Source organism: Gouania willdenowi, chromosome 15 (genome assembly GCF_900634775.1).
Source record: "Gouania willdenowi chromosome 15, fGouWil2.1, whole genome shotgun sequence".
Taxonomy (NCBI): domain Eukaryota; kingdom Metazoa; phylum Chordata; class Actinopteri; order Blenniiformes; family Gobiesocidae; genus Gouania; species Gouania willdenowi.
In genome coordinates, this window is record NC_041058.1 from 4,044,074 (window position 1) to 4,063,031 (window position 18,958).

Genomic DNA, 18,958 nt, shown 5'->3' on the forward strand with positions numbered 1-18,958 from the left:
TCAAAATGGAGGTAAGGCATAAAAATGGGTGAAAAAATTTAAAATGCCAAAAATTGGAGGTAAGGCTATAGTAAGGCATAAAAAAGGCAAAAAAAATTTCAAACGACAAAAAACGAAGGTAAGGCTATAATAAGGCATTAAAAAAGTGAAGAATATACAAACGCCAAAAAAACAAAGGTAAGAAATGGGCGAAAAAATTTAAAACGCCTCAAAACGGAAATAAGGCATAAAAATGGGTGAAAAAATTTAAAATGCCAAAAAATGGAGGTAAGGCTATAGTGAGGCATAAAAAAGGGCGAAAAAATATGAAACACCTCAAAACGGAGGTAAAGCTATAGTAAGGCATTAAGAATGGTGAAAAATTTCAAACGCCAAAAAATGGAGGTAAGGCTATAGTAAGGCATAAAAAAGGGTGAAATAGTTTCCAATACCTCAAAATGGAGGTAAGGCATAAAAATTGGTGAAAAATTTAAAATGCCATAGTAAGGCATAAAAAAGGGTGAAAAATTTCAAACGCCAAAAAACGAAGGTAAGGCTATAGTAAGGCATTAAAAAGGGTGAAAAATTTTAAACGCCAAAAAATGGAGGAAAGGCTATAGTAAGGCATAGAAATGGGCGAAAAAATTTAAAACGCCTCAAAACGGAGGTAAGGCATAAAAATGGGTGTAAAAATTTAAAATGCCAAAAAATAGAGGTAAGGCTATAGTAAGGCATAAAAAATGGTGAAAAATTTAAAATGCCATAGTAAGGCATAAAAAAGGGTGAAAAATTTCAAACGCCAAAAAACGAAGGTAAAGCTATAGTAAGGCATTAAGAATGGTGAAAAATTTCAAACGCCAAAAAATAGAGGTAAGGCTATAGTAAGGCATTGAAATGGGCGAAAAAATATAAAACACCTCAAAATGGAGGTAAGGCATGAAAATTTTAAAATGCCAAAAAATGGAGGTAAGGCTTTAGTAAGGCATAAAAATGGGTGAAAATTTTTAAAACGCCTCAAAACGGAGGCAAGGCATAAAAATGGGTGAAAAAATTTAAAATGCCAAAAATTGGAGGTAAGGCTATAGTAAGGCATAAAAAATGGTGAAAAATTTCAAACGCCAAAGAACGAAGGTAAGGCTATAGTAAGGCAGAAAAAAGGGCGAAAATTTTTAAAACGCCTCCAAATAGAGGTAAGGCATAAAAATTGGTGAAAAATTTTAAAATGCCAAAAAATAGAGGTAAGGCTATAGTAAAACATGAAAAAGGGCGAAACAATATGAAACACCTCAAAACGGAGGTAAGGCTATAGTAAGGAATTAAAAAAAAAAAAAAAAAAAAAAAAAGGGTGAAAAAATTAAAACGCCAAAAAAATGGAGGTTAGGCTATAGTAATGCATTAAAAAAAAAAAAAAAGGGTGAAAAAATTCAAACGCCAAAAAATGGAGGTAAGGCTATAGTAAGTCATAAAAAAGGGCGAAACAATATGAAACACCTCAAAACGGAGGTAAGGCTATAGTATTGCATTAAAAAAAAAAAAAAAAAAAAAAAAGGGTTTAAAAATTCAAATGTTAAAAAATGGAGGTAAGGCTATAGTAAGGCATTAAAAAAAAAAAGGGTGAAAAAATTCAAACGCCAAAAAATGGAGGTAAGGCTATAGTAAGGCATAAAAAAGGGCGAAACAATATGAAACACCTCAAAACGGAGGTAAGGCTATAGTAAGGCATTAAAAAAAAAAAAAAAAAAAAAAAAAAAGGGTGAAAAAATTAAAACGCCAAAAAATGGAGGTAAGACTATAGTAATGCATTAAAAAAAAAAAAAAAAAAAAAAAAAAAAAAAGGGTGAAAAAATTAAAAACAAAAAAAATGGAGGTAAGGCTATAGTAAGGCATAAAAAAGGGTGAAAAAGTTTCCAACACCTCAAAACGGAGGTATGGCTATAGTATTGCATTAAAAAAAATTAAAAAAAAAAAAGGGTTTAAAAATTCAAACCCCAAAAATTGGAGGTAAGGCATAAAAAAGGGCGAAAATTTTTAAAACGCCTCAAAACGGAGGTAAGGCATAATAATGGGTGAAAAATTTTAAAATGCCAAAAATTGGAGGTAAGGCATAGAAATGGGCGAAAAAATATAAAATGCCTCAAAACAGAAATAAGGCATAAAAATGGGTGTAAAAATTAAAAATGCCAAAAAATGGAGGTAAGGCTATAGTAAGGCATAAAAAAGGGAGAAACAATATGAAACACCTCAAAACGGTGGTAAGGCTATAGTATTGCATTAAAAAAAAAAAAAAAAAAAAAAAAAAAAAAAAAAGGGTGAATAAATTCAAATGCCAAAAAATGTAGGAAAGGCTATAGTAAGGCATAAAAAAGGGTGAAAATTTTTAAAACGCCTCAAAATGGAGGTAAGGCTATAGTAAAGATGCCAAAAAATGGAAATAATGCATAAAAAGTAAGGCATAAAAACTTTGTTTTGACGTTTTACAATTTTTTTTTGCTTTTTTTATGCCTTACCTCCAATTTTTGCCGTTTAAAATTTTTTCACCCATTTTTATGCCTTACTATAGCCTTCCATTTTTTGGAATTTGACATTTTTTTGCCCTTTTTATGCCTTACTAGCCGTACATCCAATTTTTGGCATTTAAAATGTTCTTGCCCTTTTTATGCCTTACTATATAGCTTCATCACCACTTTGAGTCGTTTCAAAAAAATTTGCTCAATTGTATGCCTTACTATAAGCCATACCTCCAACATTTTGCCCTTTTAAATTATTTACCTCCATCTTTTGGCGTATAATATTTTTTCACCCATTTATGTCTTTTGCCTTGTCTTCGTTTTTGACGGGTTCAAAAAAATTTCGCCCGATTTTATGCTTTACTATAGCCTTTCCTCTATTCTGTTGTGTTGTTACAAACCCATTACTTTATGATTACTAATAACAGCTGTACGTGTCCATCCTGTAGTAACGCCAAATGTCCACTAGATGAAAACATCAATCGTCAGGTTTGTCAAACATAGTAAATTTAACTACTAAATCATAAATTGTGACAGTGTGTTTATATTTTTACTTAAAGTTGGAGTTTGTTGCCTAAAAACTCTAAAACGCTGCGGCAAAAAGCAGAATAATCACTTTCTGATCTGATCTCTGTTTATAACCTTTATTTTAGATTTAAGAACTTCTCTGCCCTCGTTTAAATGCTTTTGTTTCCATCTAGCGGACATTTAGTGTTACTACATGCTAGACACCTATAGCCTTTAGTGATTTTTCGACTTTTTAACTCTTCTTGGTATGTTTTATAATACAATTTTATTTTTCCAATTAAATAAAAAAACTTTAAATACATTCCAAATGAATAATTATTGAATTTAATTCCAGTTTCCTCAAGATGGGAATGTTATTAATCATACTTACATCTAAGTGGGTGCAGTGGTAGTTGTGTAGTAGATCAGTCAGTATTATTAACATGACTAAACTTAAGTTTCATAATAAAATTGACATAGAAAACTTTTACAATGAATGAAGTTCATGTAGTTTTACGCCCAGATTGATTATACAAAAAACAAAAAGATTACTATTGGGTTATTTTTAATTACATTTACACAAAAATCTCCTCCAAGCAGAAGTTTAACAGATGAAATGATAAATTAATCAGTACAAATGTTAAAACTTTTTTATTTTTTCACTCATTCGCTCCTATGCTTCATTTAAAGACTCTGATGTAAAATTCATGTCAGGAGAACATGCAAACCTCACACAGAAAGATCCCAGGACCTCAGAAAGGCATTAAATAAAGACACAAGTGTAGTTTGTATTGCACTTTATTCAGTTCTGAGGAGGAAACCTCACATTGACATTTATTGCTGTCAGACGTTCAGCCTGTGTGTGTGTGTGTGTGTGTGTGTGTGTGTGTGTGTGTGTGTGTGTGTGTGTGTGTGTGTGTGTGTGAACACTTAACAAGCATGTAAACACAGATCAATGAGAGTCGTTCCATGACGACACAGACTCGCACACGCAGACAGATGATGGCATCGGGGATGTGGAAGACGGAAGGCGGAGCTTCACTTCAGGAGGCGGAGCTTAAACCATGTCAGGGTTTAAGGGGGAGAAGGGTGTGTGTGTGTGTGTGTGTGTGTGTGGGAGCAGAAGGCACGAAGATGAGGTGGGAAACGTTCACAGCTTTTCATCACAAACACGAGGCAAAAAAATCCACTGAATTCCTGTGAATCTTAGTTTTTTCTGAAGCTCAACATCTTATTTTCATCTAATTTAGCAATAAATTCACTAACTTTACATATAAATTGTGTGAATAATTGCAATTTTTTACTTCATTTTTTGTTTTACAATTACAGTTTATTTACATTTTTTTTCAATTTATTAGTATTATTTATTATTTGTCTTTTTTTAATTTACTAATTATATTTTAAATTTCTCTTTCCATTTTTTTAAAAACATATTTGATGGTTTTATCGTGAATTGTCGAAGTGTTCAAAGTCATGCAGTGACATAATTCAGCAGCAGTGATTAATGTTATTATTATCATTGTTAATAATTTTGTTCTCTATTTATTTTAAATCTCATTATTTTCCCTTTTTTTCCCTCAAAACACCAAAGGGTTCATCTTTGTTCTAAAGCTGCAGCTACACTTTGAGTCACTAGTGGGCATCTCTTCACGCTTTTCACGCCTGTCTCAGAGGCTGGGGGGACAGGATGAGTAGTGAGGTCACATGATTGGCCTGTATCCACGGTGATGATGATGATGAGCAGGGAAAGGCCTCAGTGGTCCAGGATCCGGAGGTTTCCTGAGACGATCTTGTTCTCCAGCATCGACCCGGCAGGAATGTCGATGCGGTCTCCGTGGTTAGCGATGATGATGACGGTCCCCTGCAGAGAGGAAGAGCGAGGGGGTTCAGAGAATCCAAACATTATGTCTAACCAGGGTTGGGGTCAATTATAATTGTAAACCCGTAATTGGTAATTAATTACAACTAGAATATTTGCATTTCCTGAAAAAAATGCAAGTATTGTTGATGCAGGTGCAGGACCGGTTTGCACTGCATTAGCATTATTATTAGCTAATATTAGCATTAGCTAACATTAGCATTAACTAGTATTAACATTAACTAGCATTAGCATTAACTAATGTTTTAGCATTAATATTAGTTAGCATTAACATTAGCTAGAATTAGAACTAACCTACCGTAATGTAAATGCTAAGTTAGTGCAAATGCTAGGTTAATGTTATTGCTAGACTAATGTTAATGCTAGGATAATGCTAATGCTAGGTTAATGCTATTGCTAGGCAAATGTTTAGTTAGTGCTATTGCTAGGCTAATGCTATTACTAGGTTAGCGCTAATGGTATGCTAATGCAAACATTAGGCTAATGCTAAAGCTAACGAATGGTATGCTAATGTTAGGTTAATGCTAATGATATCTAATGCTAATGCTAAGTTAATACTATGCTAGCTAATCCTAGTTCATGCTACTGCTAGCTAATGCTTACGCTAGCTAATGCTAATGCTAATGCAATGCAACGCAGGCCAACACCTGCATCCTCACTTGTAATTGAAAAAATCTGTTGCTGTTGTAAATTTAATTGAGTTCAGATAATTGACTTTGTAATTGTAATTCAATGGAAATTTCTCTGGAATTTTGTGGAAATTCTACAAAAACTGTTAATTACATTTAATTAAACGCAAAACTGGGGAGCCATGTTACACATACAGTATGTAGTTAATAATTGTTAAAATGTGTTTCATATGAACTATTCTCACTACCCGTCAGTTCTCTTCAGGATCATTTTACCATAAAAAAATAAAATAAAATGAATAAATCAGTCAAGGGGTATACTGACCCACACCAAAAATATAAATACCAACGTTTTCATGGATAAGGAGGCCTAACAAGAACAACAAAGTAATGAGAAACAAATTAAATGATAGATAATATTTTTTTGTGTATTCTACAACTGATTTAAGACATGGGTCAAAACTGACCCATTATCATAAGAGATGCTAACATTAAGCTAACACAAGAGGAAGGTTATGTTTTATGGGCTTATTTATTAAAGGTTCAGTAACTGTGATTCATTGTAATTGAAGTTTAGTAATTGAGAACGTAATTGTAATTTATTTTCAGGGGGAAAATAATAATAGTTACAATTTTGATTGTAATTGGAAAAAATACCAGCCACCATAGTCATAATTGAGTTGTAATTGAACATGGATAATTGAAGAAGAAATTGTAATTGAAAAATGTAATTGACCCCAACCCTGATTTAAACATGTGACATGATGAAAAGTCGGTTTGACCTTGACAGAGACGTTTTTCCCAAAGGTCACGTCTCCGGACACGGTGAGGTGATCGAGCTCCAGCATGTCGGGAATACTCTCGAACCGGGTCAGATACTCCTGGACCTGAGACACACAGAGACGGACATAAAGGCTCTCATTTATCAACGTTGCATTAAAATGAGTGCAAATTTAAGTTCACATTTGGTTCGTACGACAGGACCATGTGTACAAATGATCGGTTGTTGATCAATGCGGTGGTTTGATTCGAATGTTTTGGAAGCCCCGCCCACTGAGATCTAACAAGAAAAGAAGCTTTTCCAAGATGAAAATTGGCATCTTCACATCTGTTTTGTTGGAGCAATACAAATATGTGCTTTTTGAAAGTGTGAAAAGTGGAATTTGAGAAGCGTATTTAAAAGCTCTGTGTAAGAGGATCAGCTACTGAACAGGTGAAGTCTGCCCCCCTGTGTGCACTGAGAACAACTACACAACAGAGATTCTGAAGACACACATGGATATGACATTTATGTCATTCATTACGATTTAGGCAATAAATATCACATTAAACAAAACTTTTAATTCAACAATACCGGAGCTTGCCTGAATTTAGTCGAACGCACGTCGTATGTTCGGATCTGAACATAAACTGTTGATAAATGAGGGCCAGAGTGTGTGTGTGTGCTCAGGTGTTACCTTGGTGAAAGAGCTTCCCAGCTTGACGTGTGGCGTTGTGGGGAACTCTCTCCGAGGGCTCATGGTGAGCGACCCAGCGTCCAGGCTGTACAGGTTGGACATCACCAGCAGGAGGTCGGACGTGGTTTTCACCGGCAGAAAGCGGCTACGGGGAACATTGATTCCCAGAGCGTTGTCGAAGGCCTTGATGGCGGCACCAACCGCCGTCTCCAGCTGGATCACGTTCTGTCCGCCGTCGAGCGTCTGAAAGCAGAGAGGGAAAGGCATGCAGCATTTAAACTGGAAAGATGGAAAACTACAATCAATGCATGACATCTAATCCATGTCTTTTTCTGACGGTCTGTGCAGCGACCGTTTTTAATTCCTTCCAACCATGTTGTGTCTCTGTCCAGGTGAGGGAAATAATATTTCTGAGACTGGGCAGAAGGCCATATCAGCCTGTCATTGCTCGATCTCTTTAGATCTCGGAAGCTAAGCAAGTCTGGGTCTGGTTAGTAGTTTGATGGGAGACAACTGAGAATTCCAGGTACCACAGTCGGGGACAGTCGCTCCAGTGGTGTCATTGTGTCCTTGGGCAAAACTCTTCACCCACATTTTCTAGTATGAATGTAGTGTGTGTGTTGGTGGTGGTCAAAGGGGCAGATGGCGCACTATGGCAGCCTCGCTTCTGTCAGTCTGCCCCAGGGCAGCTGTGGCTACAATAGTAGCTTACCACCACTAAATGAGGAGTGAAAGAATAATGCTTTAATTCTGTAAAGTGCTTTGAGTATCTATGATAAAGCCCTATATAAAATCCAATGCATTATTATTATTATACCAGAGTCCAATTCCACATGTTTGGATTATCTTAGCATCTAGCAACAAATCCCACATGTTTGGGTTAGCTTAGCACATAGCAATCAGTCCCACATGTTTGGGTTAGCTTAGCACGCAGCAATCAATTCCACATGTTTGAGTTAGCTTAGCACGAAACGATCAGTCCCACATGTTTGGGTTAGCTTAGCACATAGCTACCAGTGCTACAGGTTTGGGTTAGCTTAGCATCTAGCAACAAATCCCACATGTTTGGGTTAGCTTAACATCTAGCAAGATATCTTACATGTTTGGGTTAGCTTAGCACGTAGCGATCAGTCCCACATGTTTGGATTGGCTTAGCATCTAGCGACAAATCCGACATGTTTGGGTTAGCTTAGCATGTAGCAGCGCTGATTGAACAGTGTCACAGGTGTTAGAAAATGAAGAGAAGTGTGTATTTTCAACAGTTTGGATCAGTGTGCGTTACATTAGTCTCTGTCAGATACTAGAGGACCTCTTGTGACGTAGTGGCTCTTTTTAGAGATGTTTTAATGTGTGAAATATGATGATGCTAACTGCAGCTAAATCTCAGCCCTCCATCAGTGGAGGACGCTGTGCTGACCTTGGGGTTGACAATGATCTCCATGTCCATGGCCTTCTGCTCCTGCAGCCTCTTGATGGCGGCCAAGGAGATCCACAGGTTGTTGGTGTTGAAGATCTTGAACTTGGTCACCGACTTGAACTCGTCCACGTGCGCTTTGGGAACCTGAGCGATCTCCAGCAGACGCAGCTTCCCGTCGTACTCGATCAGCGTCCCGCCCTGCAGCACACGACCAGCACCTTCACTTTAACGCCCAATTAACACGTTACCATGGAAACACTGCAGCTCACACGGATGCTATTAAAGTAATTACACTAACGGGAGGGGAATGTAAATATCTTCAATCAATTTTATTTTAATGCATATTTAAAAAATGTTTACATGTATAAAAAACAATTATAACTGTAAATTAATTTAAATAGAAAGTAAAAATAGAAATACATACAAAATAATAATAAATATAAAATAAATCTTAAACTGGAATAAAAATGCATATTTGCAAAAGAAACCTTTTAGTAGTAAGTAGGAGAAATATTGTGTTTGATCTAGCGCTTGATTTCAGGTGTTGTAAAATGACAACAAAATACATACAGAACGACAATAAAAACACAAAAGACATACAACAATATAAAAAAGGACAACAAATGCACACAAAAGAACAGTGAAATACACAAAATCACAGCCAAAACACAAAATATGACAGCAAAAACATACAAATTGACAACAAATACACACAAACGATAAAATACACAAAACGACACAAAAACACAAAAGAATGCCAAAAATACACAAAACTAAAAAACAAAATAAATACAGAAATATAAAAAAAGTCCAACAAAAACACATAAAATAATAATAATTTGGTTGAACTGCAACGTGCACGAGCACTGATCAGTCACACCACATGTTCACTGCGTTAAGTAAAAGAGTCAAACATTTCTTTCATGAGTTTAATCAATGTTTTATGATGAACATCAGAGTTCAAACCCCACCTTAACGTCGGCACGCGTCTTGTCCGTCACCTCCATGATGAACTCGCAGCGCTTGCCGTTGGGCTGACTGACCAGGTGGTGCAGGATGTGCAGGTCAACGGTGGCGCCCAGATTGTCAATGTTGGAGACGAAGATGTACTCCTTACCCTGGGTGATCAGCTGGTCCAGCAGGCCTGAGTTATAAAAGCTGGCGTAGATGTCTCCGTGGCCGGGCGGGTACCAGCCCTCGGCGCTCTGCCCCGACATGCTCATGGTGGTGGACACGGGGAGGAGGGACTCCTTGTTGATCCGAGGGTACCTGGAGGGCAGAGTTTACATCAGTAGAGTTTACAGCATTACTCACATTATTCCATCCATCCATCTTCTCCCGCTTAGCTGTTTCCGGGTCGCGGGGGCAGCATCCTCAGTAGGGAGGCCCAGACTTCCCTCTCCCCGGCCACTTCCTCCAGCTCTTCCGGGGGGACCCCGAGACGTTCCCAGGCCAGCCGAGAGACATAGTCTCTCCAGCGTGTCCTGGGTCTTCCCCGGGGCCTCCTTCCGGAGGGACGTGCCCTGAACGCCTCACCAGGGAGGCGTTCAGGGGGCATCCTAATTAGGTGCCCGAGCCACCTCATCTGGCTCTTCTCGATGCGGAGGAGCAGCGACTCTACTTTGAGCCCCTCCCGAATGACTGAGCTTCTCACCCTATCAGCACCTCCAAATCCGAGTCCATGGTTCTCGACCGGAAAAAGGTGGAGTGCCTTCTCCGGGTTGGAGATGAGGTTCTGCCCCAGGTGGAGGAGTTCAAGTACCTCGGGGTCTTGTTCACGAGTGAGGGAAGGATGGAGCGAGAGATCGACAGGCGGATTGGTGCGGCGTCTGCAGTGATGCAGAGTCTGCACCAGTCCGTCATTGTGAAAAGGGAGCTGAGCCAAAAAGCAAAGCTCTCGATTTACAGGTCGGTCTACGTTCCAACCCTCACCTATGGTCATGAACTTTGGGTCCTGACTGAAAGAACAAGATCACGGGTACAAGCGGCCGAAATGAGTACACATTATTAAATCATTAAAATATAACAATAATTTCTGCTTTCACTGCAGATAGCAATAACTCCAACATTATAAGAGCCTGAAGCTACTGTGAGTGTTGGGTCGAAGACTATTTGACACAGTTTGTGAGTTTGTGTGAAGGGCGGTCTATCCTCATCCTCAGAGGAAACATCTGATAATGTAATACATGAATAATTCAAAGCAAACGGAACAAATCCTACAAACCGGAAACAGGAAGGCATTAAATCAGACACGAGAAACTGGAAGACTGGGCTCACATGCAACATTTGCTCTAATTTGTGCAGCCTCCGATGCAAATGCTATTAATGACTCCAAAATACACATAAAATGATAGTAAAATACATTAAATTACACCAAAAAAACCCAAAAACCAAAAAAAAGGACACAACAAAACAAAAAAAAAAACAAAATGACAACAAAATGACAGCAAAAACATAAAAAATGACAATAAAAGACACAAAATGAAAGCAAACAGACAAAAGAAGTTAAAAAGTACCTAAAACAAAAAACCAATGACAACAAAATACACAGAACAAAAATACAAAATAACAGTGAAATACATAAAATGACAGCAAAAACACACAAAATGATAATACACGGGACAACAAAAATGGACTACAAAAGCACACATAATGAGAGAAAAATACCCAAAATAACAACTAAACATACTGCACAAGAACAAGAACACAGAGTTCTGATTGGTCGTTATCTTAAATGCTGATATGAATCTTGATCATGTGACTCTCACTGTCTTTGTGTCTTTTCAGACTCCCTCAGGGTTCACCTTAAACAGCTGCTAGTGCTGTTGTTGTCGTCTCACCTGCTCTGGTTGAAGGTGTGGATCTTGACCCGGTGGTGTGTGTACTTCTGCAGGATCTTCTTTGTGTCTTCGTCTGTGTTGAAGGAGTTCATGAGGACCAGAGGCACGTCTGTGTTGTACGTCTTGTTCAGGTGCTGTGGGAAATCAGAGACACAAAGCAAACCAGTGTTCAGCTCGTCCACCATCTATTGTGTCCACCTTTGCACACCTGATGAATAATTAATCTGATTAATTATGGTCAATTTAAATTACTTGTGACAAGGAGTAATCCTTATTTTCTTTTTTTTAAACAAATATAATGTTAATTTAAGCTGAAAACAGAGATGAACGGGCCCTCGCAACCTGTCAGGAAGTGGTGCACGTTGTGTGTTACATGTCGAGGTGAGGCAGAAATTTTAAAGTGTTGAGACGTAGCTGACCATTTTCAAGAATGTCTTCTAAATCACAGAAAACAAAAAAAATAAACAAAATGACAACAGAAACTATACACAATGCTATACAAAACCATGACAAAAACACACAAAATGCATGAATGTGTATTAATGACATGAATGTTGATCATGTGACCCTCAGATCAGATATAGTCACATGTGTATCTTGGCGTGTAAAAGGAAAGATTACAAGATTAAGTACTTATGAGGACACACCTGTTACTATTCTACAGGCAAATCCCACACAAAAAAAACACACATGTTGAGCTGCTGTGACAGCAGCTCAACATGGAGATTTACACACCCTTTATGTCTCCTATTATATTCATTATTTGCCTAAAGGAGTTTCATGGCCACGTCCGTCCTCGTCACTCAGTCTGAAAAGCGCAACAGGCTGTAGATTAAGTGAGTGTAACTGCAGAATTATTATCTAATTATCTTGTTCCTTGTTGACCCTGCTCAGCCAACACTGCTACATGCTAAGCTATGGAGTTCTAAAATATTTTCATGAAAGTTGAAGAAGCAAAAAATACAATTGGGGGGCAGCAGAAATGGGAACCAGTTATCTACAGCATTGGCACATTGGCAGCATTGGCTCTCACTAGACACTGGGAGGGCGGTCACCAGATGCCTTCAAGAAACTTTTTTTTTTTTTTACAATTTTTCAGCAACTACACCAAACTTTTCATCACTTTTTCTTGCCATATTTTTGCTCCTTTTAATGCAGTTTTGCTACATTACCCCCATTTCTGCCACTTCATCAAATTTAAATGCCTTTTCTGCGCTTTTTTTCCACTTTCAAGACATTTTCAGCATTTATAAACCCTTTCCACCACTTTTCCCACCGAATGTCCCATATGTTGACTCATTATTGTCACTTAACATCTTTTCACCATATTTCATGATTTGTCATGCCCATTATTTGCCAGTTTAAACTAATTGTTCCAATATTGACATTTTGAACCCTTTTAACCATAAATTTGCAAAATTTAACCAATTTCTGTGGTTTTTAAAATCCCGTTTCACCACCTTTTCCACCATACTTGGTCACTTTTAATCCATTTCATTTCTGATTAAAAGAAAAGATGACTATATATTATGACTATAATAATAGTAAACGTTCCTGGATAACAGTGGATATTATTCAGATGAATAAATAAATGTGGCTATCACAGATTCATAGAACAATGGACCACCATCATTTTGCTGACTTCATGATGGACCCCACAAATCTCTCCCCTTTATTCCCCCTCATAAATGACCCTGTCTCCACATGACTGTTCTTCAATGTTCATGTCTGAGTTCAACCACCGACTATCAGACTGATCAGCTGCATCCAGGGGGCGCTGATACAGCAAACCTCAGTGAGTTCTAAGTGCTCTTGCCTGCCCTTTCTAAGCATCTATTTATGCCCGGAATGAGTCCAAAATAATCACACACAGTGAAGAAGGGGAACATTCTCACAGGGGGGAATGTAGTCTGGAGCTCAGTGTGGGCTCAGCGTTCTCTGTCAAAGGAGCCGATTCAGCTGGCGGTAACGTGAGAAGAGCAGAGTGAGGACTGACAGAAAGCACTGTTCATCTGACTCGTTATATAAACTCCACTGCTCAGCCAAACATTTTACACAAGCATTATGCAAATCCTTAACTTCAATGTGATAAAATATTCAGGCAAGTTACGAGGTTCATTTACAATGAGAGAAAAACAGAAAAATAAGAACGCTCTCATCAAGGAACACCTTTAGAAGTTAAAGGCACACCGTGGACTTTTTGACCTAAAGAGTTGACACACACATATGAGTGATTTTAAATGATTCTTCAGGCCAATATACAGCGCTTGACAGTATCAATGCTCCAAGTGGGGCTTCCCTCTTGAAATACCACCCATGTAACTTTGGCCAGGTCATGTGACCTGGAGAATGCCTGGAGAACGTATGACTTTATGACAGTCACGTGGCTCTGTTATGCTCATGGAGCTAAGGCTTTTGCTAGTATTTTTCCACCTGAATGACTCCTGTTTAAAAGTTTAAAACTGCTTCTGAGGAGGCACTTCAATCGCCCCTGATGAGTCTCTTGAACATAGTGGTGCTTTTTGGTCACTCCATCGCTCCACTGACGTGATGACCAGGGAACTGTGTGTGTGTGTGTGTGTGTGTGTGTGTGTGTGTGTGTGTGTGTGTGTGTGTGTAGAAGTGTTGCTAGAGGAGAGAGAGGTCTGATCACTTATTTTCCTTCTTCTCTGGCTGTATATTTACAGCATTTATCATAAACAGCTCCGCTTTTACAGTTTAAATGATCAATTTACGGAGTTACTAAAGGAGTTCACTCAGAATATAGGCTTATTCAAGAAGTGTAATACAGCCGTGCAGCCCACCGCTGCAGCCGTATGCACTGCAGCGGAAAGGGGCTGCTGCCGCGGCTCTACAGACAGTGAAGGACGGGAAAGTTGTTGCTTGAAGTCGCTTAAAAAGTTACAATTTTTCAACTTTGAACGACGAAGTCGCGCTTGACCTAGTCGTTTAAATCACGCAAGTCACGTCACTTGAGGGGGGATAACTTGAGGTTGCATCAAAAGGTACACAGTGTTGCTTTAAATATCGGCCGATAATATCTCCCATCTCTAATATTTTCTGCCATAAAATGTAATATTGGTATCGTTTTCCATAAATTTTACTCCATATCCAATCTATTAGAGCTTCATTAGTACAAATAAAATATTCTGAGATCAAAGTCAGAATTATGTGATTAAAGTCAGAATTCTGTTTTTAAACTGATATTGGAGATCATTAAAAATATATTTTGATTTTACTGTGAAGGGCGTTTGTTTGTATGAAGTATCTTTCTGTAAATCTTACTACATACGCAATCAATTATAACTTCATTAGCACAAATAAATCTTAAAAAAATATGGTAAAATTAGGATAAAAAGTTTTTAATCCAGTTTTACATCAAACTCGGCAATGATGAGATGATTTCATCAGGCTGTGAATTCTCACCTCAATCTGCTGCACAGTGAGATCCAGGAAGGTGTTCTCGTTGCGGACGCTGATCAGACTCTTTGGGCCTTTGCAGCCCATACTGGTTCCCAGTCCTCCGTTCAGCTTCACCACCACCAGCTTGTTCAGGCAGTCGGAGACGCTGCTGGGAAGACCTCGAGCGGAGATCTTATCGTACGGCTGGATCTGATGGAGCAGAAACATCAGAGGAATGACGAGCAGTTAATACCAGTCACCAGTTAACACTAGGCACCAGTTGGTTCATAACATCACCAGAACTGCACCATAATATTACAGTGTTCTTCAGTCACTGGTACTTTATGGAGCTTTAGCAAACTAGTAAATACTCAACACCTTTGCGTCACTGCAGGTAGCGCAGCTTCACCGAGTATTTTTCTGTCCATTTATGTGCACATTTTAAATCTTTTTGTATGTTGAACCACATTTTGTGTATTGTTCAGTAGATTTGTCTTTTTAAAATCTTTGTTTGTTGTCATGTTGTGCATTTCTTTTGTTGTTTTGTGTATTTCTATAATCAATTTTTATATTTTTCAAATTATAATTTGTATATTTTTTAGGTCAATTTGTGTATGATTCGGTCATTTTACATACTTTGTCATGAGTCAATTTGTGTATTCTTCTGCATTCTGTGTATAGTTTTCTGCAATTTTGTGTATTTCTGTTGTCATTTTTTATATTTCTGAAAGACAATATGTATATCTATCCGTTTGTGAATTTCTGTTGGTATTTTGTGGAGTTTTAGAGTCAAGTTGTGTCATTTTGTGCTTCTTTTGAAGTAAGTTATTGTATTTTTCTGTCATTTATGTAAGATTTTTTTGTCGTTATGTGTAGTTTTATGGTTGCTTTGTGTGTTTTTTGTGGTTGTTTTGTGATTTTCTTTCGGGGGCCATACAATATTAGACCGAGGCCCGCCTGCGCTAAATATTGCTGCTTTTTTCTTCCATACTATCACTTTTCTTTGTTCCGTGACATTGAATCATTATGGACACAGAGCTTAGTATATAATATTAGACACACACAGACACAAAGAGGGCAAAGCCTGAGTTTACGTAAGATCCTGAAACGTCCTTTTCCCCTCTGAGCGTCAAAAACCTGTGCGTCATAAAGTCTGCTTTGAAAAAAGACTTTGCTCTTAGTTTGTTTAAACAGGGACAAATGCAATAAATAAGATCTGATGACATGTTACGCATTGCTCTACATATCTATATCATAGATGTATATCGCTCTCAGCTTTAGCTCAAACACAGATTAACACATCATGTCTCATTTATGGAATATGTTTTTCACAAACAGACTTTCCTTTATTTATATGGGGGAACATCTGGAAAAAAACAATGTGCAGAGACATTCAAGGACACAAAATATTTTCCAGATGTTTGGATGGATTCCTGTTACATTTCTGTTTAACCCCATAAAGGCCGTTCTTAAAGGAGTTTAAACAGACCAAATGTATTAGAACAATAAAATATTATTAGATGCTAAATAAAATTAGGTACATTATAGATTAAAATGATTAAAAAAATAAAGAAATATAAGTAAGGATTTTAAAATACTGTTTTATATAAATAATACATATGAAACAAAAATAAAATTGAGTGCATTGCTACAAGTTGTAGAAAAACCTTGACAAGGATAGAAAGAATAAATAAATAAAATGTTACATGGACCACGTGAAAAAATTCAAAATGAAATATGTTAATATTAATATGAGGGAAATAACAAATTAGAACCATTAACTTAAGTACAAAAAAAATAAAAATAATAAACATTTCATTTTGGTTTTAAATTTCTATCATTCTTTAGAAATATAACAAATGTTCATTCATTTTATTAGTTTAATAATATTATTAATAATAATAATGAATTTGATTTAAAACCGCCTTTCAGGTCACCCAAGGACACTTTACAATAAACAGATGAATAACAAACAGTGTAATCTATCTATAAAGCAAAGAATCTCTTTGTGCCTGTGTGTGTGTGTGTGTGTGTGTGTGTGTGTATGTGTGTATGAAATTTTAGAACTGATGACATCATCACTGTGGATTTAGCCTTTGTCACGCAGCCCAGTTGGCCGGGTTACAGGCAGCCTGTCGGCGCCCCAGAGCCAATCACTCTGTGGGCAGCTGAGTAGAGGGCGGACGATGTCCGGCCGGGGACATCATGTCCACATGTGTGTGCGTGTGTTTAATTCAGAATTAAATTTGCATTAGGAATTAAGTGTTTACAAGAACAGTTTAAAGAATATTTTACTTTTATTCTGAATTAAAGAGGGATTAAAGCTCCCATGTAAACCATGCATAAAAAAACTACTTAACCTCCCACTTTTCTATAGCAAGATATACTAGTGCAGCGGCCGTTGTAAGTATAATATAAAAGAGAATAATGCAAAAATTCAATAAAATGAAACTGAAAAAAATGTAGGTGGAACTATGGAATAAGATGAAAAATTAAATTACAAAGAATATGCAGATTGGTAGAGATGGGTTTTGAGTTTTAATTTGAAAAGAGGTAATGTGTCAATGTATTTTGTCTTTATTAACCAGATAAGTCATTGAGAACAAGTTCTCACTAGCAATATTAACCGTGGAGTAGTTAGGGTTAAGGGACTTGCTAAAGGGCCCTCAGTGGATTAAAACCAGCAACTCTCCGGTTACATCAGGTCACCACTGTCTCAGATTTCCAATGTGGTGCAGAGATTGTTCAGCGTTCCTGCTCTAAAGCACTGAGTCACTAATGAGTTCCAGCTCCAGGCCTTCGACATTCTGTGTTAGTTCGTCTTCGCTCTCACACGGAGGATTGAGTAACAGACCCCACCCATAGCCCCACAGTGATCGTCCTTCACACACAACAGAAGGGCGAATCACTGAGAACAGCTGAGCAGTGTGTTACTGACACAGGGGAGTGTGTGTGTGTGTGTGTGTGTGTGTGTGTGTGAGAGGCCCATAATATCCTTGAACCCCAGGAGGAAAACAGCTTCCATACAGAGGCCGACTTCACTAACTGAGCACCTTCCCATCCACATAACTTTCTTGAAAACAAATAACAAAAATGACTCCAAAAAGAAAAAAAATACAGCAAAAATGTATAAAATAACTACAAAAATACACAAAAGAACTACAATAAAAACAAACGACAGACAAAAAATGTTAAATGACAACAAATACCAAAAATTACTCAAAAAATACAAAACGATAGGAAAAAAAACAACAAAAGCACAACAAAAATACACAAAATAACTACAAGAACACATATAAATTACAGATTAAAAAAACCAAAATGACAAGTAACAAAAATGACAGGCAATATACATAAAAAAACAATAAAAATACACTAGTAACACACACAAAAAAGCAAAAACACAGAATGACTCACAAAACAACAAAAACAAATTTGTCCTTTCCTGTATTAATGCTCTGATTGCTCATCATTCTAATGCTAACATGAATGTTGATCATGTGACCTGCAGATCACATTTTTATGGCCCTGCTGTGATAAAAATTGCCCATCTCTGCTGCAGGGCCTCCAGTTTTTTATATATATGTATATACTGTCTACTATATATACAGTAAGTATGATTAGTATGGTGACCGTTCCCACTGAAGTATACTTCCAAGTTTCCCAAGATGCATTTGGAACCTACAACGACAAAAACCTGAATCACACTGAGGCTAAATATCGCTGTTGATTCTACACCTTTACTTTGAAAGTTCTGAAAACATTTTAAGTGAGAAAGTGACCAAGTGGAATATCAACATGTGCTCATTTGATCCATAAAACTGACGGAAACACATTTCATTCTGACATTTTGTTGATTTTTGGAGACTTCCTTTGTGCTACTGACAAAACTTCTGGTTAACTTCAAAACAAGAGCCATATTTACATATTTGCATTAAAAAAACTAATGGAAGGCAAGAAGAGATGCTTTTATTTTGAAAAGGGGATGTTTGATTTTTAGCTTGAAGCTGGTCCCAGGACAATTTTACGTTCTGCTCACAACGCATCATGGGACGATTGAGTATGACTAGTGTGCCCACCGTCCATACTTAAAAAATGTCCCCATAATTTAATGTATACATCAGGGTATTCCTCGCATACTCAATCTTTCCATACTCTCTAATGTGAACGCACTACTTACTAATTTTTACGTCAAACTTAGTATGAGTAGTACGTTAGTATGCAATTTCGAACATGGCCTTTGTGTGCAATCAGACCTGACCAAATGATCAAACTATCCAATGAACTCTAGTTTGATTAAAGAGGACAGAACAGTGCTGGATTTTTTGTTTTCTTTCTCAA

General features: G+C 37.4%; 1 protein-coding gene across 3 annotated transcripts in view; it reads right to left on the reverse strand.

Moving 5' to 3' along the window:
• Window positions 1-4,210: 4,210 nt before the first annotated feature.
• Window positions 4,211-18,958, reverse strand: part of LOC114477216 (UTP--glucose-1-phosphate uridylyltransferase-like) — a 29,790-nt gene continuing 15,042 nt past the window's right edge. For all 3 annotated transcript variants that reach the window (XM_028469415.1, XM_028469416.1, XM_028469414.1), the window contains 7 exons: window positions 14,642-14,827; window positions 11,216-11,349; window positions 9,347-9,644; window positions 8,376-8,573; window positions 6,959-7,201; window positions 6,284-6,388; window positions 4,211-4,854 (listed from right to left, as the gene is read on the reverse strand). In XM_028469415.1, coding sequence (XP_028325216.1) covers window positions 4,747-4,854; window positions 6,284-6,388; window positions 6,959-7,201; window positions 8,376-8,573; window positions 9,347-9,644; window positions 11,216-11,349; window positions 14,642-14,827 — 1,272 coding nt within the window. In that variant the 3' untranslated portion in view covers window positions 4,211-4,746. The remainder of the gene's footprint in view (window positions 4,855-6,283; window positions 6,389-6,958; window positions 7,202-8,375; window positions 8,574-9,346; window positions 9,645-11,215; window positions 11,350-14,641; window positions 14,828-18,958) is intronic.